The 26,972-nt window shown below is 35.0% G+C and overlaps 1 protein-coding gene across 2 annotated transcripts; it reads right to left on the bottom strand.

The window, feature by feature from the left end:
- Positions 1 to 510: 510 nt before the first annotated feature.
- On the bottom strand, positions 511 to 26,972 carry LOC126965710 (zinc finger protein GLIS2-like). 2 transcript variants are annotated; one of them, XM_050809457.1, is made up of 4 exons: positions 26,871 to 26,972; positions 2,490 to 2,713; positions 1,812 to 1,959; positions 511 to 1,251 (listed from the first exon to the last, which is right to left on the bottom strand). In XM_050809457.1, the coding sequence occupies exons 1-4, from the start codon at positions 26,871 to 26,873 to the stop codon at positions 574 to 576; spliced, it is 1,053 nt and encodes a 350-aa protein (XP_050665414.1). In that variant the 5' UTR covers positions 26,874 to 26,972; the 3' UTR covers positions 511 to 573. The 2 variants fall into 2 exon arrangements, with proteins under 2 accessions (XP_050665414.1, XP_050665413.1); XM_050809456.1 differs by lacking the exon at positions 26,871 to 26,972 and adding an exon at positions 3,144 to 3,466.

The raw sequence follows: 26,972 nt of genomic DNA, 5'->3' as shown, positions 1-26,972 counted from the left end.
TGTGCATTTCAATCTTTTACTAGGCTCAAGGCCATCCATCGCTTGCTAGGAATTTAAACTCGGCACTCGAAACTAAATTACTGGGCTAATGAGACTTAACATCTTTTGTCTCAAGGTGACGAGCGCAATTGTTGTGACGTTCAGAATTTTTGGGTTTTTGAAGAATCCTGAGCGGCACTACATTGTAATGGGCAGGGCGTATCATTTTCCATCAGCTGGACGTAATGCTCGTCTCGTCGTGCATAAAAAAACCTTGAAACAAAACCGGACTTGTTGAACAAATTACTTTTTTCCACATTATTTTGAGCGCCTAATGGGGGGTTTCTTTTTATTTCTGGGACACCTTGAATATACGGCGTATATTTACTGGAGGGTTGCAATAAGAGTACAATTTCGGTCTGAAATGGTTGATGCTTCTCAATATCGCTTAGGTCATAGCAGATCACATTTTGGTAAAGCTATTCTTCACAATATAACTTCTTAAAATAATAGGTAATGAAATAAGAGACATTTTTCTTTAAATAAAATCTTATTAAATAAATATTTACCTACACTTAAAATTATTTGCATATGTTAACTTTTAGTGCTTAAATCTAAAGGTAATTCTGTACGTATGACTAGATCTTCAAATGGTTTGCATTGAAGGCGTTTGGCACAAATTAAATTCAATGGTACTTCAATTTCCTCATGATTCTCCCTGTACTCTCTCGTTCTTTCATCAGCAGTTATGTCCATACGATCATGGGCTTCATAACTGTATACCTTTTCATCGACAATAGGGTTTAAATTTGGATAATCAGCTCTAGGTGAGTAGTAACTTGAATATGCGTGATCGTACATTTTATTGTAATCACCGTAAGATAGCTCATGATGAGGTACTCTATGAAAGACTGGTTGTATAGCTTGTCCGTAAGGTGATTCTATGAGAGGGACATAGGCAGGTTCTGGGTATGTAGTAAATTGCGAATAAGGGAACGGTGAAAGTCTTGTTTGGCTCATAATGTGAGAAGAATGGTCTGTATATATTGGAGTGGGTGATGTACTTTTTGGACTGATGCGTTCTTCAGCATTGTTGACAATGTCTTTGTCGTTAGTAAAGTGTCTGTAAGCTTTTACGTGCTTTCTTAAGCTTGACGGGTCTGTGTATCGCTTGTTGCATCCAGGAGCTTTACACGCGTAGGGTTTTTCTATTTTGTGTGTGCGGGTATGCTTGAAACGATCACTTGAGTTCGAATATGCTTTGCCACAGCCCTGGGAACAAAGAAATATTTGTTAAAGTTATGTTTAGCTCATCGGAAGGATACATTCTCAATGGTAGAAACTTGCGACCATCCCAGCAGTGTTCTGAACTTCTGGAAGGATATGGGCTGGTTGGAGTAACTGGCCAACACTGCACGAAAAATGGACGCAACTAGGTTAATGGTGCGAACAGCAGCCACTATACCATCATGATAATCATCAGCCGGAAGACGTCCACTGATGGACAAAGGCCTCCCCCAAATATTTCCACGACGATCGGTCCTGCGCTGCCCTCATCCAACGTATTCCGGCGATCTTTAGCAGATCGTCGGTCGGTCCACTATACCATACCCAAATTGTTTGATTTGGAATATTTATGTTTACGCATTTTAAAAGTTTCTGGGTATCAATTTGGAAACAAAGTGTGAACAATAATTATTGATACGTCGAAAAGAAAATATCATTCAATATTTTCCAATCTAAATTAATAGTATCTGGTTAATAAATAGTTGGTTGTTTAAAAATTTGATTAGTGTTTCGGTAATACTAGGGATATTGCTTATTATAGTTACCTCGTAAGGGCAGACGTATGGTTTTTCCCCGGAATGAGACCGGAGATGGATTTTTAAATTTTCGGCCCTTGAGAAACTCTTCTGACATTGACTGCACACGTGCGGGCGTTCATTAGTGTGGATTCGCATGTGAACGATCATTTTATATCTGTTAACAAAAGAAGCATTTAATAAAATAGAAATCAAATGTACTGCAAATCTTAGAGTAGCATTTTACTGGTATTATGTTTTGGATTGTTTATATTACAATCTGGAAGCAAAGACAAATGAAGTAAGTAAGCTTCACATTATCTTCGAGCTTGCATGTGTAGCCAAGAATTTCTCTTAATCTTAATTAAGCCAATTATAATTTTCTATCAAATCGAATATAATAATTGAAGCTATGCTAATTTATTGTTTGTTAGCAAATCTCTTGTATGTTGGGCGAATATTGAGAAATTAAAAAGGATTAACTTAAATAAACGTTTTTTCTAAATATATCATTTTAATATCAGCATAATAATAAATCAAAGAAGAAGATCTCGCAGGGAAACTCTGAGCATTGCCCTCTGAGCGACCATGAGCTTCCTCATAAGGCCCATAGTTAGCGACCTCGTCTGCGTTCCGTAACTCATCACTGGCAACACACACTGGTTAAAGAGCTTCGTCTTCAGACACTGTGGTATTAATATAACATACCTGGCATTAAATCCTTTCTGGGTTCTCGCGCAGCCCCTCCAACGACAGTAGAAGAAGCCGTCTGCGTGCGAGAGCGCGTGTGTTCGTGCGACGTGCGCGGACAGTCGGGCGACGCTTTCGAATCTTGCCCCGCACCCTCGCCACTCACACACATTTTCCAATCCATCGCTGGGGTCGCTTGGGCGCTCCGGTGAAAAACCCCCCGACGATGCATCGTCATCAATCTGATAATTGATTAAATATAAATATAAAATGTCGAATGAAAAATATATTTTTCGAAACCGATTACTCAGTTGTTACAACAGAGTATGAACTATTAGACAATCGCATAAAAAAGAAGTTACAGCCTAATAAGTCCATCAAAAGATTCGGCCGTTACCTGTTCCGTAACTAAAAACATAACGAAAACTTTGGTAGAGCTAGTGAATAGCTTTGGTAGAGCTATCTAATTTAGGGTCTTATAGCACTTAAAAAATCGTATATATTAATTTAAAAAAAGCTCAGTAATTCAAAAATAAAATTCAAATAACAAACACAACAATAATTTGTTGAATGAATTTTTTTTTTAAATAAGAATACTATTTATATTAAGTGAATAAAAAATATTAAGCTTTCCTAAATTTTGAAAGTATAAAGATTATTGTAAATAAGCACCTGTGGGGGTAAAGGTGGTAGAACAGCTGACTTAGCAATGTAAGGCGCGAATCTTTCCGCCGAAATCCATCTTTGCACTCTACAGCCGTTGGCTGGCAATTCGGGTCGCCAATGCGGAAACACTAACATTTTCTATCAATTCAGACTTCCAAATAGCACTGAACAACACGCGGTCTCTTTTTATAATGAAATGTAACACACGCGTTACCTACTTATAGAATATCTCACTTTCCGCACCGCCTGATAAGAGTTCGGAATCCCCCGCGAAGTCCGAACGCAGGTTTTTAAACAAACTTTGCGCCAACGAGAAGTTTAGATACTCGCGATAACTGGTACAGTTTAACGTTTATATGGCTCGCTGGAGAGCGCTCGTCTCATTTAGAGTACGTTTACGAATAAATAAGGCGGCGTCGTTATCATCATCCGCTCACTTCAGCCTGGGTCCAGTCAATACCAGTACGATAGGCCTCAGTTCAATAGGTGACTGATATGACCATGTTTATGCCCGGCGACCTCACTCTACTCTTACGGCATTTTCAGGCATAAGCTTAGCAATTATGCAATTTATTTACAGTATTTGTATATGCTGTATCTATGTATAGTATTTTCCATAAACTGTATTTTTGGCATAATGCGAGTGCATTAATAATAGGTTATGTTACAATTTTGACTAAAAAATAAATAAAAATTATTATGACTCATATAACCGATCGTAATAAATAGTTTATTACGCCCTTAGGGAGAAAAGTAGGCCATTCCCATACGCGAAATATTGTGTGACGATCGCGGGTGGCAATGTCCTACTTATCTACCACGTGGTGCGTATACGATTTTTTCCCACCTGCAAGAAAAGATCGCTTTTAGTCCCTGGTACGCAGGACCACAGTCGTCTTGCCGGGAGAGAAGCGGCCACTTCTGTTCCTCGTACCAGGGACTAAAAGTGAGCTTTTCATCAAGGTGGGAAAAAAAGATGTTTTTTCTTATGACTTTGTTACGTAAAATTATCGTCCGTAAACCGACTTAACAGATAATTAATTTTTAAAAAAGACATTGAATGGATGTGACAGTTAAACCTTTTCTATACTATCCCCCTTATTCATAATAGTCTGCTAACTTAAAGCATTGCTAATTCTCACTCTGTCTTCTTCTATTGACCTAAGCCAGAACGAGAAAAAATACTCCTAAGCGGCTGCTTAAAGTTAGCGGACCATTATGAATGGATAAAATGGGTAAATGGATATGAAAGAAAGAAAAATCATTTATTCAAGTAGTTCAAAATGACACTTCTATGCCTAGAACTTAACTGGTGGTAAACTTCGTAAAATTTGAGCGTTAATGAGAAGACATTGCTACTTTACCTATTTAATAAGCGTTTGATTAGTTTCAGTTCCTAGTAGAACATTTGTACAATTTTAATGCCATAATGAAGTACTAAGGCAGGTATGTTTAAAATGATGTTGATTCGTTATAATATACTGATTATGAGCGCTTTCTCACTACGTCTGATCCGAATCCGTTCCGTACCCGTGAAAATACGGTCTGAAGTAGTGCGTCGTCGTATTTCTATGGCAGTATTCGCACTAGATCCGGCTTCCGTCATCCGATTTCTTTCTGTCAACCGTAGAAACAGTTCTACGACTACACCGGACCGTGTTTTCACGGTTACGGATCGGATTTTGATTGGACGTACTGCGACGTATCGCTCTTACCTATAACCTCTCTATCGTTAGTTTAACTTAATAGAGGTTAGACTTACTACCTTCTACTGTCAGTAATTAGCTGTCAATAATTTGAAGCTGTCCCAATATACCCGATAAGTCATTCTTATCGCGTTATATTGGGACGCGTGAATTGCGATTTCCATACAACTTCTATCGCAGATAAGCTATACGTCCTCCCATTGACAGACAGCGTGTACGAATAAGGTGAGTTACCGTCGATAAGTTTATTGGGATAGAAAAGACAACGATAGTTACGATTCTTATCTCAGGTAGGCCACAACCAGAAATAGACTGAATATTGGGAACGGCCGAAAACGTTAACTGCAATGTATCCGTAACTAGAGATACGTTATTGAAAATGGCCGTTAGTCTGTCGCTTATTAAGTTTTCGAGTATGAGCTGACATTATGAATTATTATCAGTCACAGCGTGTGTGTGTGTGAGTCGTGTTGTTTATAATGTGAACTGTGAAGGAGGACGAGTACGCGGCCCCCCTGTGGCCGGCACTCGGCCCGTGATCCGGTTTATACCAGTTGTGTTATCTCTGAGTTGACTCCGCCACTGGCGGGACTTCACAAATAATGAGATATATCACTTATATCTTTATTTATTCATTTATGACGTAAAACCAGACAGAATTTCTTTTTTTAATAAGATGTTACGAGACGAGCTCGGATTTCTGAGAGAAAGAAGAGCAGCTGAGTTTAAACCGTTATATTTTTTCATACAAACGCTCGAGATTTCATCCACCCAAAAAGTGTCTAAACTATGTATATATATAATATATTTTTTTTAAATATGTATTTATCGCGTGCGCCAGTCATGCATGTCGGTGACGCAATCCCATAAGATTTTTTCCCTACCAATAAGTGGCCAACGCGGCTAAAGAAGTTATCACTTTAAAAATAACTGCTAGGTATCTAGAGCATTGTATCTAGGTTTCTATCTAAGCAGAAATACAAATTTTAAGAAACAAATTCAGTATTATACTGCCGTCATAAGAAAAAGGAAAGGCGCATGTAACATTTTTTTTTTCAAAATTGAGAAAAAAAAAATTTTCAAATTCATATTCGGAATCAGTAAAAAAAGGCGCATCTACTGATATTTTTATTTTTTTATATTACAACTAGAAGTCCGTCAAACTCACTGCGGAATAGGACAAATCTGTATCATGGGTGTTATCACTAAAATGAAAAACCGCTTCCGGTCTTTACGACGTTGAAAAAACGCATTTACTTAGAAACGTCTTACGGCCGTTCCCAATATACTATCTAAAGATAGAGATAAATTACTACCTACTGCCAGTAATTAACTGTTAATAACCTGGAGCTGTCCCAATATACCCGATAAGTCATTCATATCGCCTTATATTGGGATGCGTGAATTGAAATTTCCATACAAACTTCTATCGCTGCTAAGCTATACGTCGTCCCATTGATCGACAGCGCGTACGGATAAGGTGAGTTACCGTCGATAGGTTTATTGGGACAGAAAAGTCAACGAAACTTACGATTTTTATCTTAAGTAAGAGATAGACTGACTATTGGGAACGGCTGTAAGTCTCGTAAGAAATATTAAATTGATCCTACAACGAAAAAACGTTTCTGAATTATGCTAAGAAAAAAAGACACTTCTGCGTAGATATGTCTTGTCATCTTAGTATAAAGAAAAATAGTTATGCGTAAGTGACAGATGCGTTTTTTTTTACTTACTACCGGTATTTGTGCAGAAGGGAGCGGGTGTCGGACTTGAGAATCAAATTTATTTTCTTAAATATAATAATTTGAACTAAATATCTTTAGTAGCTAGTTAGCGGAACACAATACCTACTCATCTTTTCACACAATAATAATATATATTTTCTTCCAACGTTAGGGACAGCAAATTATCTACTTTTGGATTGCAAAACATTTATTTTCTCCAATTTTAGATTTTGGTAGATACGTCTTTTTTCGTTATGGCGACAGCATAATGGCACGTTGCTATGTGTTTTCGGTTCTTTTGTGGAATCATGGACCTTGACCCAAAATATGAGCACCGCTTAGATGCCTTTAAAATGTGGGCGTACAGAAGAATTCTGAAAATATCGTGGACGGATAGAATATCGAATGAAAGAGTTTTGCAGATAATTAACAAAAAAGTAGAGATCTTGAATACTGTCAAGAAACGCAAGCTGCAGTACTTTGGTCACATAATGCGTAATGATAAGTACGACCTGCTCCAACTCATCCTGCAAGGGGAAATCCAGGGAAAGCGTCCTCCCGGAAGAAGGCGTACTTCGTGGCTTAAAAATCTCCGGACATGGTTCAACCTTAGCACAGGATTCCTGTTCCGAGCTGCTGTGTCAAAAATAAAAATAGCACTAATGATAGCCGACCTCCGGTAGGAGATGGCACCTCTAGAAGAAGAAGACAGTATAATTTCTCAAATATCTCTCTACTTTTTTGCACAAATTTTTCCGGAATTTGTCTGTTCATAATGTAGTTATAAATAAATAAAACATTGCGATAGAAACCTCGCGCATGTAATTCAGATTCTATTATGATAAACATTTCACAAATTTGTAGGATTACTCAAAAACACATATTTCCTGGAAGAAGTTTTATGGAGTTTCTGGCTTAAGTAATTTCACCGTGACGTGTATTGAACAGATATACAAATAGTGTTTGAACACTGAGTTCTGCATTGCAGCAGATAAGGGCGGTACCAATTTAGCTGGCACACATCCTGTATATGTATGATGTATTAGGAAAACGTTATGACATACCAACACACACTAAAATATTCTTTTAAAAAATATTATTTATGGCATTTTTATGTGTTTTTTTATGTATGTAGACACTTGATTAGGTCTGTGGCTGATAAATTATTAAATGAGTGGTAGTGTTTGACGTTCTTTAACGGCCGTTTTCAATAACGTAGCTCTAGTTACGGATACATTGCTGTCACCGTTTAATGACAAGATCTTAATATCTATCCATAGTTATGTCCAATATAGTTATAGTCCAATTCTTTATGTCGATAGGTTATTGAAATGTAAGTAAGCGTAAAACGATAGATTTGTCTACCTCTAGTAAGTTAAACTAAGGATATATATATATATATAGGTTATTGAAAACGGCCGTAAGTGTATTTAGATGCTATTTGAATTTGAACCACTTGCTCGTTTTATTCGTTTTCTCGCTGTGAGTTAATTATTAAAAAATGAGCCTGTAACTTAATTTAAGATGTAGGTACATGTCATCCTAGCTATATCTGTCTTCAGATACTGTAAGTACGTACCTACCTACTTATAGATAATAACTTTCTTATTGCTTCACAGATAATTAGTCAGTTTCCTTTAAATTATACTATCAATCTATACATAAATACCAAATCCATATTATGAGTAAATAAAAGTCTATACTAATAAAATATGAAGAGCCGGTTTTTCACTTCTTTTTACAGAGATTCGATTATACTGCAAAAACTACTAAACCGATCGGAATAATACTTATACTATAAGATGCAGCATCTTATCCGTAACCAATATTGCGCTCGGTAACGTACCAACATGCTCACATATAATAATTTATATAATATAATAATAATTTTTAATTTGTTTCCGAAACATAGATGTTTATAAGTATTTATTTATGTTTAAGTAAGTATTAAATATGTCGTTGTTTCGCAACCCATGGTACAGGCTATGCCTAATTTGGAGCAAGATAATTTGTGTAAAAGTGTGTCAATATTATTATATTATTATTGTATATTATATTCGCGGTCTGCGCGTCAACTGCCGTATAATTTCGGAACTTCAACTGTACTGCGGCGCGCCGATGCACCATATTATGACTATGAGTTCCGAAAAACTCATAGCCAATGGATTGCCGGCATTCCTTCATCACGCAATTGTCAGTATGGACAAGGTCAGTATCATCCAGATCTGTGCGTTAAATTTCACCAGTGAGGAGATCATCAACGCCATAGACGCTCGTGTACGAGGTCTTGAAGAGAACTTTCTGAGAGATGAAGTGCGAATTTTTCAAGACATGATAAATATCCTGAAATTGACTGATCCTGACGACGTGCCGTCGTTCGTGGCAAGAACCTCGCACAACCTAGCTGAAGGACATCATATACCTCAAGGCAAGCCGGGTAGATATAGTGTTGAAATTAGAGGCATCTCAGAACACCATCAGGGACCTGCAAGGTGAAGTAGCGACGTTGCGCAACAATACAGTTGTTAGTAGGTCAACAGAGGCTAATAACATGAACTCGTGTCATGGGACATACATTGCTTTGCCAGCGAACTTTTAAATCAGCGAAATTCGACTCGACACTGGCCGCTGTCCCCGCATGCGTAAGCGGTAATGTACCGGCCGCCCGTTCCTCACTTCCTCCCCTCTCGGAGGTGCCGCCTGCTATCGGTACGTCAACGCCTCAACGTGACTATGATGCTGACCAGACAGACCGACAAGGATAGATTCATTAAGGTGGAGCGGAAGAAGAGGAGGCCTTCTAGTCGTAATCAATGTGGCACAGCATCGATAGGACAGAACCAGCTCCAGCGTCCCGTAGTTCCAGCGACGTATACCTACGTCTCTCGTTTTCACTACACCACCAAGGCCTCCAACGTTGTTCAGTATTAGGTGAAGAAGTCAAGGTTTCAGTTGGGTACGAAAAGATGGTGACGCGTGATGCAGTAGACTTTAACTCTTTTGTTGTTCACGTCCCGACCGAACATATATCGGCCTTTCTGGACGTGAAGCTGTGGCCGAAGGGGGTCGTGTTCCGCAAGTATCGCGGATGTCGCCGACCGCCTCAAGTTACCGAACCCGCGCCTCACATCGCCGCGAAAATAGACACAGAATTAAGTTATATGTATGTTAGATTATAAGGTATTAATGTTATGGGCCTTGTAGCCTGAATAAAATGATTTATTATATGATTAATATGGCAAAACACTGCTCCCAGTGAATGCAGGACCCAGTGCTCTGTGTACGGCTGATCGAATCGATCACTTGGCCGAGTCTTCGTCTTCTACGGCATTTATCATGGGTAGTGTTCCGAAGAGCTGTTTCACCTGACTCCTGCCGCCGAGATCCGCATTCGCACGACACGCCACAAATTAGGATATCATCCCCACCATCTGGATGTGTGTCGGTCCTCCACAGGGCGGTTTTCAAGGAACTTTCTTACACGTACAACAAAGCTGTGGAATGAGCTTCCTTGTGCAGTGTTTCCGAGACGATACGACATGCCGGGTACCTTTAAAAAAAGCACGTAAACTATTTCTCTGGTGTTTCACACGATAATTCCATAACTAAAGGCTTCAAATTGTATTTATGACGATTTTTCGTTTTTTTTTTGAGATTTCTTCGAATGTACCGGTCCGAATTGTATTCAAAATCTATGTTTGATCATGCCCTTTAGAATGGCGTCAATTTTGATGAAATCGGTTTTGCCGTTGAAAAGTTACACGATGTTTACCTACACACACACACACACCAATACATACATACAGACGTAGGGACACCATCGCGGAAATAGTCAGGGAATCTTCCTAGGACCTTAAATGTGATCTGATGAAAATCGATCGATCGATCGAATCGATTGATCGATTATCGAAAAACAGGTTAGAACCAATAAATTCCCGAATTTTCGAAAATTTTCAACTTTATTAGCGGGGAGTTAAAAAAACAACGTTTGCCGGGTCAGCACTTGTTTACAATGAATGCTATTATTTAACTACCAATGTTAATGTTTCCTCATCTGACAAGTGACATTTTCTACCGGGTATAGATATACTTTATAATTCATGATAAGTGAAATATTATTAATATTGATTATCATTACATATTAAATAATCATCTTATCGGCCTGAGATCACAATTCGTTCGTGAGGTGTCTTTAATAGTTTCGTATTTATTATTGTCATTTGATATTTTAAACCACATACTTTTAGTGAACATCATTTTATGTATTTCTAATTCAAAGTCGCTATTGTACTCAATTCTTCTGTACGTTTGTGTTTCACTAAACTGCCAATGAACAGTTTTATGATTTTTGAAGTTATAATAATAATAATAATATTGACACACTTTTTACACAAATAATCTTGCCCCAAGTTAAGCATATATAGCCTGTGTTATGGGTTACAAGACAACGATATATTTAATACAATATACTTACTTAAACATACATAAATTCATATAAACATACATAAATACATTTAAACATACACGACTCGGAAACAAACATCCATATTCATCATATAAATGCTTGCACCTACCTGGATTCGAACCCCGGACCAGTTATAGCCTATAGGTATTTCTTTAGGCGCGTTATGAAAAAATGATGACAGTGAAATTTTAAGATGTGCGCGCATCACTGTAACACAAAAGTAGTAACTGTGTGAAGTTGGTTCCTAAAATTTTCTGACGTTTGCGACATTCGTTATTTTTTTTTGGTTTTTCGTCCATTATTTGGATAGGGAAAGGGTTCAAGCTCGTACAGCCGTATTCGTTATTTAATAATTAATTGTCAAAGCCATTGTTGCAAGAGGAATTTTAATGATTTTTGCTTTGTTAGGCCAAAGAAGTATAACTTCTTGCGTGCATACATAAGTACAGACATACTTTTTTTTTATACGTATGTATTGTTTAAGTCCTAATGGTTTAGATTTTCAACTGCTAAAACAGAGTGCTTACTTACTTTATTTTACGAAGGTGTACGTACTTTGTAATCTATAACACTAATATATTACGCCAAAATACTGTTCCTACAAAATCTGACACATTTATATGGCATATGGTTGCCGCCATAACACAAAAAAAAATCTTTTCACTAAACTAAATAACTTGGTTGGTACTCTAACTCATAAAACTCTAGATTCCTACTTCCTCCAATAAAAGTTGTCAACCCGATTCGGTACCTACTTAGAAGAAAGATATGACTGTATGGGCCTTACCCTTTACCCTTTGCCTGTACTAGTCATTACTAGGTGGAAGAATGGATTAGATATTAGGTGGAATGGACAAAGAATTAAAAAAAAATAAGATGAAAATTTATTTTTACAAATAGGTAGTCACTAAATTACTCGCTAATTATTAAGGCGCGGTCATACCTCAATATCCACAAAAATTGGTTTCTTAGAGAGTCGATTACAACATGACGCAATGAAAATATTCCGAAGCAAAAAATACATTACAAAAAGAAGGACTTAAGGAAAATTTTGAACGGAATAGAATATTTATATTTAATTTGAAATATCCAATAAAATATTTGGAAGTTGCTTCCCGAAAATAAACTTTGGAGTCAAAAATCTCCGAATTTTCAGCTATAACAACATTCTTTTTTTAAAGAATTTGATAGAATTAGTACCTACTTTTATAAAACTTAAACCGTTCCATTTTTCATTTAAAATGTAAATTTTGAATAAACAAAATAAAATCAGTAAAATAAAGTAAAATAAACACAAATATTGTAGGGTTGGTTGTAGCATTTATAATCCTAGTCAGTCTGTGTTTATTTCTCATAGATATAATTCCGATTCCATCTGTTGTGAAAACAATCGTTGCATCACTATTACAAGTTATTTACAAAGGAATCCGAAGCGAACATACTCAAGCGTCTAGAGAATCAGTTTGATCCGGTTCTGTTATCGCAATAAAATCGTATCAATGACATATTATTTTATTGCACTTTCTAAGTATATAACCAATATATAACATAATAATATTATGTTTTATTGAGAGTTATATTGTAAAATTTTATTGTATGCTTGATATTTTTTTATAGAAATATGTGACTGATCGAACTCAAGGGTCCGACCCAGTGGCGTAGCGTTCCTTGGGGGCCCGTATGTGAAATTGCTTGAAAAGTAAAGATTTCTCACAAAAGAAAAAAAAATGTTTGCATATATAGAAATATTTATTCATCATAATTATCTATCTGTCACTTTTTACAAAATTTCTACAAACAATTCGAATTAAATATACACTTTCCGCGCGTTTTTTTTGGGAAGCAGCAAAAGTTTTTATTAATTTTTGTTCGGGGCTCGGGGGCCGCCGTTGCCTGGAGGCCCCGAATAATTGATACGGCGGTAGTTACGCCCCTGGTCCGACCATAGACTTAAATTAGAAGCTACTAGTTAGTAAAAAGTTACATATAATAGAAATGTCAGGGTGTAATGGTTAAGTGTGACTAGGGGATTATTCTGTAACTATTACAGAATACAGATATTAAAAAAAAATAAACGGATATCGAAAGAATGTTACCTAATCAGTAAAATAATATTACTTAATAAAAATCAAACGAGAATTAGTATCCAAAATTATGAGATGAAACACTCAGTTACATTTAGTAGGTAGTAGTATCTAGTATATTAGAAATGACATCAAAAAGAATTCTAAAGGAATCAATTTTGAGAAAATAAATGCCTTTTATGAGATTAGTAGAATCGTTGATAATATAGCCAGGTTTTGCCAGTTTCCTGGATTTTCCCCCACAAACCGTAGAGATAATAGATAAAAGATTTATAAGTTGTAAGCATAATAAAGTTTTATCCCTCAACACGTAGATAGGGTTGTAGAAATAAGTTTCTGAGACCTACATGATATATAAAAGGCTTAATTGTAAATTGCTATAATAAGTAGGTTATAAGTAATTTTCTACATATTTTAATAGCATATAGAAATAAGAAAATTTGAATTTTTTAATTTAAGTTGAATGGTTTTATTTTCCGTATTTTATTTAAGTGGTCTAGTACCTAATAAGTATTTAGATATAAATATTATTAAATTAAAAGATTGTTTTATTACTTTGTCAATTTAATATACAGTTTACTGTAATATCAGTACTAAGCTAAATTAACCTTTTAAAATAAGGAAACTAAATTAGTGGCCCTTGGGCTGCTAAAAGATTAAAATGTTAAAAAATTAACACTCAATACTTCATTTGCCTTGTTCAAGCCTTGATAATTTTTTTAGTTAATTATTTATAGACAAGACGAGTACAGATAATGCAAGCACACTTTTCTCCTTGCTCGTGTGTCAACTGTCAGAGTCCGAATCAAACCTGAACTGAATAAACGTTTTACATTGCTGCCTTATTAACTAGGAATATTTTAAACAACTGGAGTAAATACGGCAATGTATATATATAGCAGTCAAAGCATTGCTATTTTGTAAAAAGTGTACTTGCTAAAGTGATTTGTTAATATGTATAGAAAGAACCAAAATTTAAAGAAATTAACATCTTAACTGTTGCTTCTCAAAATATTCTTGATAATGTTAACACCAGGAACATACATAAACTTATAATGCCTACTACTCGGCTAGGTCCAGTTAGTAAATGTTCAAAACAAATGTATTTACGATATTCAAATGAATTGTTATAAAACGTTTGTGGTAATGGTGACTATAACAGTGTATAGTGACAGCACATCTGTTGAATCCGGGTCTGATATTACTAATCTCTTCGCAAGCCACTTTTCTTCTGTTTATAATGCTACCGAGAACTCTTCACAAAATACACCCTATGATCATTTCATTATTAATAGTAATGCTATCAACAAAATTATTGTACACGAAAGGGAAGTATTAGCTAAATTAAAACAAATAGATATTTTTAAGGGTTCTGGCCCCGACGGTTTTCCTCCTATTTTTGTTAAGCGTTGTAGTTCTGCTTTTGCTTTAACATTATGTATTATTTTTAACCGCTCTTTGGCTGATGGATACTTCCCAGATGAATGGAAAATGGGGCGAATATTTCCTTTGCACAAAAAAGGGAATAAGGCAAACGTGAAAAATTATCGGCCAATAGCTATTTTATCTTGTTTTGCAAAAATATTCGAGTCTCTTGTATGTAAAGTCTTAACATCACATGTCAAATATTCCCTTTCTGTTAATCAACATGGGTTTCTACCAGGTCGTTCCACTTCAACAAATTTAGCATGTTTTTTATCAGATCTTTGCGCTACAGTTGATCGGGGTGATGAAGTAGATGCAATCTACATAGACTTTGCTAGTGCGTTTAGCAAAGTTGATCATAACATTCTCATCAAAAAACTATACCACTTTGGAATGACTGGTTCCCTCCTCAGTTGATTTCAGTCTTACCTAGCAACCTCTCACCTCGGTCCCATATTATTTTTAATTTTTATCAACGATATTGCCTCTGAAATATATTATTCAAAATTTTTGTTATTTGCCGACGATTTGAACATCTATAAGACAATTATATCATCAGAGGATATAATTCAATTGCAGTCTGACCTATGCAGAATTGAACAGTGGTGCACGAACAATAAAATGGAACTCAATACTCAAAAGTGCTATCATGTTAGATTCTCAAGGAAGAAGAAATCAATTCCATCGTATTACAATCTCAGTACTACAACTTTGCTTAAACTTAGTGAAATAAAGGATCTTGGGGTTATATTGGTCAGAGAACTTCGCTTTACATCTCACGTTGATCATATTGTGACTAAATCTGCACAAATGCTTGGTTTCATCAAAAGAAATTCAAAAGAGTTTAGAGAGCTCTTATCCACCAAAATTAATCTTTTCAATGCTTTAGTCCGAAGTTACTTAGAATATGCCTGTGTAATATGGAATCCCTTTTATAATATACATTCTCAACGCATTGAAAACATTCAAAGATCATTCACCAGACACTTGGCTTTTTTAGCAAGTGGAATTAGCCACAGATGTCCTTACACACAGCGTCTTTTTTTCTTTAAGATGAAATCCCTAAACACGCGCCGTAAAATGTTTGATATTTTATTTATTTCCAAAATAGTTAACAACCATGTCAATAATACGGAGCTACACGATAAAATATCTTTCACCGTACCTTCGAGGTATCCGCGTAAAAGTATTCATAATACATTTAGCAGACCTCTTATAAAATCGAATTTAGGACTGAATTCGCCAATTATCTGATAGAGCTGGTGAACAATACAACATGCTTGTTAGAAAACACCCAAATGTAGATATATTCAATGACTTTCATGGCCCACTTAAGAATAAAATACTAACATACTTTTAAGTCATTCTATAAACTAACCTAGTAATTAAAATTTAATTTTCACATTAACTTTTATATGTAATTAATTTTAAAATACCTACTTTAAATTATTATTAGTCAATGCTGTGCATTTCTTTTATAGGTGTGCATATTAGAATTGTAAATTATGTTAAGTTTATATGTAAAAGTATTAATATGTATTCTGTTGAAGTGCCTAATAAATAAATAAATAAACATACTTAATGATACCACAGATTCGGAATGGAGCGACCGCCCTCAGGCTATCAAATAACAAGTTTAATTGTACGATATTTCTTTGTAACCATATTTTTTGTGAAAAAAGATGCCCGCTGAGTTTGTTGCGCGTTCTTCTCAGATCTGAGGTAACCTTTTTGGAATTTGGCAGTTTTTGACTTTCCATAAGTGATATCACATCCTATTTCGAATAAAAATGTTTGAATTTGAACGTTATTGATTCATACACACATTTCATAGATATAAAGACAGAAATGTGGTAATAGTCCCAAGCTTCATCAGGTAAGATGTTGCAAATAGCTCTCTTACACATATTTGCGATAATAAAACCCAGATAAATATTTTTTACAATTTCCGCCAAATTGCAGTCTGTAAGTATATTAGATTCATAGTAAGTGTGATAAGCTAGCAATGTTGTTTGTAAACAAGCAACTATTGTTATTTACATAAAGAAAGCAATTGATTTTGCCACAAATGTTAGAAATATATGATTCCCATCTGATATTATTTTATCCCATCTAATGTTATTTGGTTGAGTGTGCGCTTGTGGCTGCGACGCAGAACGGGTCGTTCCCTTCCCTAAAGAAAGGTCGAGAGAGGCAAATGGCCCAGAGAGGCAAATGCATGCATCATGCTCAGGATTATCCTGTTACCAGAAACTCTGCTTCATGTTTTTAAAATAAAAGTTATTAAGTAGTATATAGTTTTTAAAATCGCTAATAAAATACAGCTAAAATACTTTTATTTATTTACGGTGTGTGTGGATTGATACTCAATAACTCTAATTCTTACGTATTGCATTACTTTTATCTTTTTGACTTTCTCGTGTAAAGTATTGAGCAGGTATTAGACGTTTGTTTTTTTTTTGTTGCATCACTTTACATAAATTATACATAGTTGAAATGATTTATGATAAAACCATGAAGCTGTAAATTTAAAAGAGTGGCAATCAGTTTCTTGCCACTTCTTCTCATTAAAGCTCAACCTTTTCCGAAGTGGCGGTGAATGTAGAAAGAAAAATAAACTTGACATTCATAAGCGTCATTTCCTTGGCCTACACGAATAAAGTGATTTTGATTTGATTTGATTTATTGTCATCCTGATGCATCAGCAACCCCAGAAACTGTGTTTGATTAGTTTTATCAATAGTGGTGGTATTATAATGAACATTTATGATTGGCATTTCGCATTAAGTTGTGTTAAATTGAACGTGAAGCGTTACGTAATTCGTCTTTGCCATATTATTCTTAAAGTTATTATGTCCAATCCATTAAGTTATTTAATACATCGTAATTTATGTCAGCTTCATGATCACTTACACAGGCATTTTTGTCAGACGCCATAACGATGGAAATATCGTCCGCTAAGAAGATACAACTGCTTATCGTAATGTTTTTAATTTAATTAATATAAATAAATAAAAGAAGCGGCCCAAGAACACTTCCTTGGGGAACCCAGTACTTAGTTAATCTTTGGTCGGGTGCATATGACTTCATCTCTGTGCTTTGTATTATTTACAGCATTAAATGATTATTTTTGTAACTGTTTATTTAATATAACTTTTTATAATATATGCCTATTTTAGTAGCTCCCTCATTACTTATACATTTTTTTTGTCAGATCTTATTTAAAATAAGAGTTTTTTTTAATACAAGAGGAGGACAAATGATATTATGGATCACCTGGTGTTAAGTGATCACGGGAGTCCAGATTCTGTTGCAACTGAGTACAGGAGCATTTTTGAAGAGTGGATGTACTTTTTTAGGTACCCATGTTGTATCGTCTTGGAAAGACCGTATAAGGAATCTTTGTACAGCTTGTTTGTACGTGGGAGAAAGTTCCTTGAAAACCGCACAGCTCCTTTTCAGTCTCCAGATATACCCAATGTGGGAGTATTTAAAAAAATTCTAAGCGGTCCTTAGGTACTTCAGTCAAATATATATATACCAACTGTTTTAGAACCAAATAAAATATTATACGCCCCGATGGCAAGCGTCCTGATGGAATGACCCTGGTGGCTTGGGCGCGAAGAAGGGCGCTGGTGTGGGACGCGACTTACGTCGACACTCTTCTCATGTCCAAGTTACGTCGTTATCGCAAATATGTCGGTCTCAGTGAGTAAGACTCACATCTATGTGCTGTTTGGTGTCGAGACACTTGGGCCATGGGGCCTAGAGGCGCGGAGATTTTACAAAGTATTCGCGCCTGAATAGGGCTACTGGAAACCCAAGCGCTGGCAGCTATTTCGGTCAACAGATCAGCCTAGCTATCGAACGCGGAAATGCTGCCAGTAGTCTTGGTACACTTTCCCGTAATGATAGTTTTACTTGAATGTAATCATAGGTGGTATTGTAAATATAATACCTACATAAAATTCTGTGTTTGTTACCAAACTCCTCCGAAACGAAAATTTTGTGTGCACTTCGGGTAGGTCTGAAAATCGGCCAACATCTATTTTTCATACCCCTAAATGATAAGGGTAACCTACCCCTATCATATATTTTTTATATTTTTGCCATTTTTTTTTATTTTTATTTTATTATGATTCAACATTAACAAATACATACAACTTCAAATTTTCGCTCTTCTACGATTTACAACTATTTTTGTATCGCGATTTTCATATAATTCTGGTCCATCCACAAATCCGCTATAGGGTTGCAAGATGGCATCGAATGCAATAATTGTAGTACGATAAATTTGGTAGATCTGAGAGTCGGTTGCATATATTATTATACCCCAAATATTTTAATTATTGAATTTTTTTGTTACTTTATGATACTTTATATATTTCTTAATGATACTTTGTACAATTTCCGCCTAGTGGCAGTCCGTATGAATATTAGATTCATAGTAAGTGTGATAAGCTAAAAATGTTGTTAGTAAACAATTAACTATTGTTATTTACATAAACAAAGTAATTGATTTTGCCACAAACGTTAGAAATGATATGAATGAAATAAAATTTCCATCTATTGTTATTTGATTGAATTTTTTTGTTACTTTATATGGCAATACAACGTTTGCTGGGTCAGCTAGTATTATTATAAAATTTGTTCGATCTTACAAATAAAATTGACATAAAGTTATAACTAAGCATAAACCAAGAATATGTAAAATGTTTTGCAAATAGACATTTTGCTTACGAATGGTTTGTTCAGACGTTATAACGTTTCCCTCGTATAATAAATCAATCGTAAGCAAAATGTCTATCTGTCATTTTGCATTGTCCTGGTTTATGATTAGTTATAACTTTATGCCAATATTTTATTTGTAAGGCCGTAAATGTATACATCCTTTTTGAAGTAAGCCAATAAATAGAAATTCATGCGCCAGACATTGTTATCTGATAGAGGTGCTATCATTACGACCGCTATATGACGTTCCTCGACTGATAATATTTGATAAAAATGGGTAATCCGTCTCCGAAAAAGGTTACGTATTGAACACGTTTACTTCACGTGCAACTATTTATATCATTTTATGATCTGTTATCACTTGAACATGTCTCGAGGTCATTTCACAATCTGTTCTAAGGTATTATATATTTTTGCATTTTTGAAGGATGAGCCTTTTGGTCGATTGATTTACGTGTTTGATATACTCGATTCAAACAGGCATAAAAGGCATTCATTTTCTCAAAATTGAATTCTTTAGAATTCTTTTTGATGTCAGTTCAAACACTACCACCGTTTCGGAAACAAATAAATATATAATCTAGTCCCAGGCTGTCTGATCGCTTAGATTAGAAGCTGTGGAGTTGTAAGATTTACGACAGATTTTTTAATATAAATCATTTAAATTTACTTATAGATAATGTTTGAGCAGCCACTGGGACTTTTTTAAAAGTGTATAGTATTTCCCCTTTAAGCTATGTATCTTAAGAAGCATAATAGAATTAGTTACAATCCCTTATTTCTTGTGTTATAATAATGAAAATCACCATTAAGCTAAAAGGTAACGATTTTTGTGAATGTATATTGTTAAGTTTTCATAAATGTACTTGACAATGAACAGTCCTAATACTTATTTCTTGCTGGGAACACTATGTCTGGACCGCTGTGTTTATCTCCGCGCTACCAATAATTTTGGGTTTTTACTGTCACGCGGAATATCATCCGCGTGCGGACCAGCCGCATCCTAACATTTTATACATGTGTTTCCTATCACGCGTGGTGCACGCGCGCGGAACGCGGATTGTTTGCAGGTGGGACATTGTCTTGCGTGTGGCCAGATGGTTATAACGGATTCAAGGAGCGATTTTAAAAATGTAAAGCGAATTATAATAAAAATGTTCATACGGTTCGATTAAAATCGGTATACTTAATATGAATAGCAAAGATGGTGGACATTGGAAAATTCTAATTGTGTATAATTATTATCCTATTTTTCGTCCTCCTACTTTTTTTTATTATATCATGAATATGGATGCTAGTCCTTCAGTCGAAATTATGCTCCTATTGTATACATTAAACTGAACATAATGTTTTATCGAGGTTTTACGTCTGACAACTAGAACAACAGAAACTACAAACAACAGAATTATGCATATATATTAAACATAACTACACTACTATATTACTAACAACTATACATTAAATTTAACATAATTATCTTTGTATGGTAATTGTAACATAACCATTGCGGAGAAAACAACATGATTTTAATGTAATAGTGTCAAAGAAGGTGTCAAACAGATAAAATGACTTCTAAGCAAAACTTCTGAAATTTACGCGGGAAACTTAAATTACGTTATGCTAGAGCCACAGATGAGTAATATCGCCGATAATTTTAAACGCTTTAAGAGATTCTATTTCTACGGTTGACATGGTTTTATTTTAGTAAAAGTCAACAAGTTTGGTTTTATTTGAATAAGAATTGAATTTAATATATATATATATATGTATTTATAATTTCATATTGAACTATTTATTTATTCATAAAGGCTACCAAGTAAATACAGTTAATAAGTTGAACATATGAAATTGTTCGTAAGGCGTTAAGCCATAAATGTGACCCCGGCATAATACAAACTGACTGAAACCGAAAAAGCTATGTCAAACACTTGCGACACTAGTCGCAAAATAAAATTACTTGATTTTTAATATTTTTTTCTAGCTTACCTCTTTTTACAGAAACAATATCAGATAAAGATACAAATAATACATATTTAATTGATTTCCTACTTAAATAGTCTGCTCCTACTTCCAATGTTGATTTTTAACTTTTAGTACCTACACTACTCGTCGCGGGACTTCTTTCATGAAACAAAGTCTAAACTCTCTCTGAGCAAACTAGTTAATCGTGAATCGTAATCATGAAAGATGTTATGGATACATAAAAAAGAAAAAACGATATTTGGTATTCAGTATGATAAGTATTTTATTTATTCATCATTCATTTGATAGACATAATATGCTCCAAATATTATCAATATTGATGTTGAGTGATACGAATTATTGACTAAGTAATTTAAATTCTAATTTTTGTAGCATTTTCTTTTTATTGCATCTCAGAAGCTGTGTTGAGTATAGTATAGACCTCTGGAATAATGCTTGTATTATTAATTAACACTTCTTACTTCATTCACAACAATTTTTTTAATTAAAAATATAATATTTACAATAAAACAACTGGAAAGAAGTAAGTAGATGATATTATTATTAAAATCATAAAATGCTGTAGGTGGCAGCCCTATCACTGTTTACGTACTACGCGGCCACACGCAGCCTTAGGTATTACTCCAAGGACAGGGCGAGTTCGAATACTGTATGATAACAATTAACATTACCATGGTGAGTGACCCTAGCTTCTATATCTCACATCAACTTTATCAGAGAGATAATAAATGTTATAGCTCTAGTATGGGATTATACATAACATTTTTGAATAAGCGTATATTAAAGACGTTTTTAACCAAGAGTTTTTAAAGGATTAAAACGTGTGTAACTGTAACTCTGTTTTTACATTATTTTTCGCGTAAATATTACATTTTTATTATTATTTTAGCTAAGCCGACGTTTTGTGACCTTTTCAGAGCACCTTTTTAGTGGACTGTGCTAAAATAATAAGAAAAATGTAACTTTTACGCAATACTAATCTAAAAACACAATTACAATTAGGTACACGCGTTTTATTCCTTTATAAAGTGTTTTATTTAAATGTGTAGGTAAATACTACGTTTTAAACCTTCAATTATAAAGTCATTATGAATAAGACCACTAGATTATACCTACAATTTATATCGCTCTCAGCTACAATACTGCGTTCTTAAGAACTTAAAATTCAAATTCTCATACCAAATAAGCTAGGTAATAAATAAGGTTATAATTTATTATATTTTACATTGTAAACATTAATTGTTTAAGAATAATCGAGGTTGTACAGTGTGTATGTGTATGTACAGAATATTTTTTTTATCTTCTTCCCATTCATTGGAAAGGCAAAGGCAGAGCCATGAAGCCATCGTCAAAGGTATTGTACTCAGCATAATCTTAACTGTCAAAATAAATACCTAATCAAAGATAATGCTAAGCTTACACTCAACCTAGTTTTACGTGAGTAGATGAATAAATTCTAAGCAAACTCTAAGTACGCTGTGTAGATCGAGGCCTTAGACATATGTTAAGATAAAGTCTTTTCGAGTCACTCGCATGAAAATCAGCCTAAAGATAAAAACTAGCATAACATTTAAGACATTTAGTATATCGCATGAATATCACGCCGAAACTTGCGTCGAGAGCATCTGTGCCGGGTGTGCACTTGTAGGAAATAGCTATCCGAACAGATTGTGTTCGAGATTATATTTTTAATCTATTTACCGACAAAAGTTGACGATGCTTAGTTATTTGCTTTTTATGAATTTCATATCTACCTTTTGCCCTTTGCTTCCCCGGTGCATATAAAGAATAGGGAAGTCCCAGGCCCAAGGGTGAGGTAAGTGGTGACTAATGGTACCTATTTTTTATTTTAGTTTATTTTTTTTATTTATACTTTAATACAACGGCGTAAGCCAATTATTAAAGTAACAAGTACCACAATATTAAAGTAAGAATTAATTACAAACTAAACATATAAGTTTACTGTAAATAACTAATTAATTAACATCCAAATACCGTTCATCCATTCCTCTCACAAAAACGCAAGCACTCTGTCAAAATCGTCTGCCATCCATCCGCAAATAAATCACAAGCAGGGTTGGCTTCGAGAAGAGCGTTGAGAGCAGAGAGAGACCTCGGTATAGGTGAGTTGGTGCGAGCCACAGTACGATGTGTCGGACTCGCGAACAATCTATGCCTGCGCCTCGAACAGTAATTGTCCGGTACAAAGATTCTACATAGCTCAACATGCAAACTCGGCGCATCTATATTACCTCTGAGAACTCTGCACATAACTGTGAGCTGCTGTCGTTTTCGCCTAACCTCGAGGGAGTTTTAGCCTAATGTACCCAGAAGAAATTTTGTGGGATACATATAGGATATATATAGTATCCATGCGTACGTTTGTAAAGGTACCTAAGAAAAGCTTTTTGCACCTTTTCTAGCTTGCTGCGCACTAAAGCACCAAATAAAAGCTTTATGACTGGTTCAGATGTGAAATCCCCAGAATTCCTCAAAACAAAGCCTAAAATTCTATAGGATTCCTTGGCCAGAGTGGTAATATGATCATGGAAGGTTAACTTTCGATCGAATGTGACACCCAGGTCTTTGATAGTTTCTGGTCGAGATATCGAATCACCACCAATTTTATAATCATACTCTATTAGGCACCACTTTCGACCGAAAGTCATGGCATAGCATTTGGACGTATTAAATGCCATACGGTTCCTCAAGCTCCACTGGAACACAGCTTGCACATCATTTTGGAGTGCCATGCAATCTGAATCAGATTTGATTTCTTTGAAGAGTTTCAGGTCATCAGCATAAAGGAGCCACCGAGAATTATCAAGCACATCTGGAAGATCATTTATCATTAAAAGAAACAGAAGAGGCCCCAGTATCGATCCCTGACTAACCCCAGATCGCACGATTGGATTCGAACAGACCAAGCCGGACATATTGTTGACAGTCACGCAAGTAGTCTTCGATAAGTCGGAGAAGTCTCGGTGCAAAGCCAATAGCGCTAAGTTTTTGTAACAATATGTCATTATTGACCCTGCCAAACCTGAGAACCACGATCTAGTTTGTCCGAGATAAAATCAACTAGTGACAACAAGTTAGTGTCTACAGATCTGTTCGGTCTAAAACCATGCTGTTCGCCACAAATGTATTTGTCCACTTGCGCGTATATGTAGTTGTGAATAATGCTTTCAAATACCTTTGCGGGCGAAGACAACACTGCAATAGGACGGTACTCTTCAACTTTCGATTTATCAGAGCTTTTTGGTATTGGGGTAACTCTCGACAACTTCCATTGGGACCGATATTCTACCGATTCCAAGGTAAGATTGAAAATATGACAAAGAGGCATAGAAAAGTTCTTTTTTGCCAGCTTTAGAACTGCAGGAGGAATACAATCCGGTCCTACGGAACTGCTCTGCTTCATCTTGTTGATTCCACCTATGACATCATCAGGTGTAATATGAAAGATGTTTACATAATTGCTGTCATACGTCCTATCGAAACTATATGCTTCATCTGTATCGAGTACAGGTATATCTGGCAAAAATGTGCTTGAAAAAAGTTGGCGAAAGCATCTGCAGCAGCAACACCTGAAAAAGTTTGCCCCTCAAAAGTCACACTAGGTTCGAATCCACCTTTGGTGCAAAGGCTTGAAACGTGATGCCAAAAACCGCGAGGGATGGCTTTGATGTTACCTTCAATATACTTAATATAGTCGCAATAGGATGACTATGATATGACCTATATACCAGTGGAAGGCTTCTTTGCACAGGGTGCCGCCCAATGCAACCAATTACCGATAATTGATAATTATACTGTTTATTTTTTATTATATTTAATGTAATATTTGATATTATCTTTATTCAATTTGGCTTAAAATAAGCGCTGTTGAATCATCACTATAAATATTTCTATTAAATTACTGAATGTACCATATGTTCGGAAAGTAGAGCACGTGAGAAGAACATAAAAGAAACTCAAATGCCATTACATCTACATCCATAATAAGCTCGAAGTATAGTTATTCCAAATTTAAAACTTTGTCTTTGTGTTACCTTTGTCACTACAGAATTACATAACAGGGAGAAGTGATTTTAAGCTTGGAGTAACTTTACATCATCGTTTATATGGCGATTATTAATAAGATAGTTTATGTCGAGAGAACTCATGGAGGTATCGAAGAAGAATATGAAAAATTTATTCCATGCCACACACATAAAAATACAGTCTAAATATTAGTCTGGCCATAAATACTTTAACAATTAAAAATAAACAAAATATTACATTTGAATTTGGAAACTGTCATTTTTACATGATTGTTCATTGAGTTTTCTCATTTTAGCGCCAATACATTGTACAATATTTTTCGATATAAAAATGGACTGGGGTGATAAAGAGAATCGAGTTGAAACGATATACTCAAGTCCACTGTCTATTCTAACTTCTAAGTTAACGTTAAAAAAAAGTACGGCAGTTAATGCCGCAAGAAACGTATATTTCGACGCTCAAAAGAATTAAAAAAAAATATAGGATATTTTCCGTTGGACTAACTATGAAATTTAGTAAGTAATACCGTCTTATACAAAAAGTATTGGGAAACGTCTTCAAACTATACATTTGTAATTCATGGACGAGTAAAAAAAGAAGGACTCCGCGCCATGATATTAGCACTTTATGCTAGTGTGTGTGCGGTTAAGGGGGATACCAGTTACACAATTTTTCCTCCCTTATAGCCCCAATTACTTTAAACTCAGATTTTTTAAATACTGATAGATTTTTTTACACTTTTTCACAACGCACGACGGCATTTATAAAATATTTTATTGTGACTCAAAACTGATCTAGCAAATATCGCGGCCGATCGGCTTGTATTAGTGTGTGTGCCAGATTTTGGCGAGACAACACGTCCTGAGGATGTCTCGTGTAGAGGCGAAACACGTGTCGAATTGTTTTAAAGACAAATATTGGCAGAATTAACACTAAAGAAGACTTAATTCATTTGTATGATTATGGATTTCCGCAAAGTAACGCCTAATTCAATTAATTTTCTACAATATTTTTTATGTAACGAAACGACCGACGACGATGATCTCAGAATAAATCTTATTTTTGTTTAGTACGTATTGCACCATGTTGAATTTTCGGAAACCGTAATATAATATAAAGGAAACCTGTTATTGGCATTATTATTGTAAAATATTAATACTTAGTTATTTATCTAATATGCTGTTGATTTTCATAATTAAATAAAATGAAAAGTAGCGACTATGTTGAAAGTGAAGTGGAATCTAAAATTGCAAAATATCACACAAATGTGACCAGTTGTGCGAAGGGGGGTCAAAAAATAGTAGTTTATGGATTGCCCCTAAGCTTTTTGACAGCCACGATGTAACAAAATGGCGCGAACTCTTTGCTAATTTAAAAACTTTACGTTTCAAACACCTCGAAAATTCAACACAAATAAAATAAAATCAGTCACAAAATGTATAGTATGGCAACTATAGTAATTCCGTATTTAGTATATTATATACCAACTTATGTTGTTATAATTGTCTGCTAAAATATATCATCAAGTAAATCAGTAAGTTGTTCGTAAATGTTAATTAAAAACTTACCATTGATAATACAATCAGTGTATTTTCTTATTTTCAAACAAGTCCCAAATATTAATTAATTCTTCGTGAAAGTTCTTTAGATGTTACACTGTCCACTCACAG

Source organism: Leptidea sinapis, chromosome 8, assembly GCF_905404315.1.
Source record: "Leptidea sinapis chromosome 8, ilLepSina1.1, whole genome shotgun sequence".
NCBI classification, from domain to species: domain Eukaryota; kingdom Metazoa; phylum Arthropoda; class Insecta; order Lepidoptera; family Pieridae; genus Leptidea; species Leptidea sinapis.
This window is presented reverse-complemented; position numbering and strand designations above follow the sequence as displayed.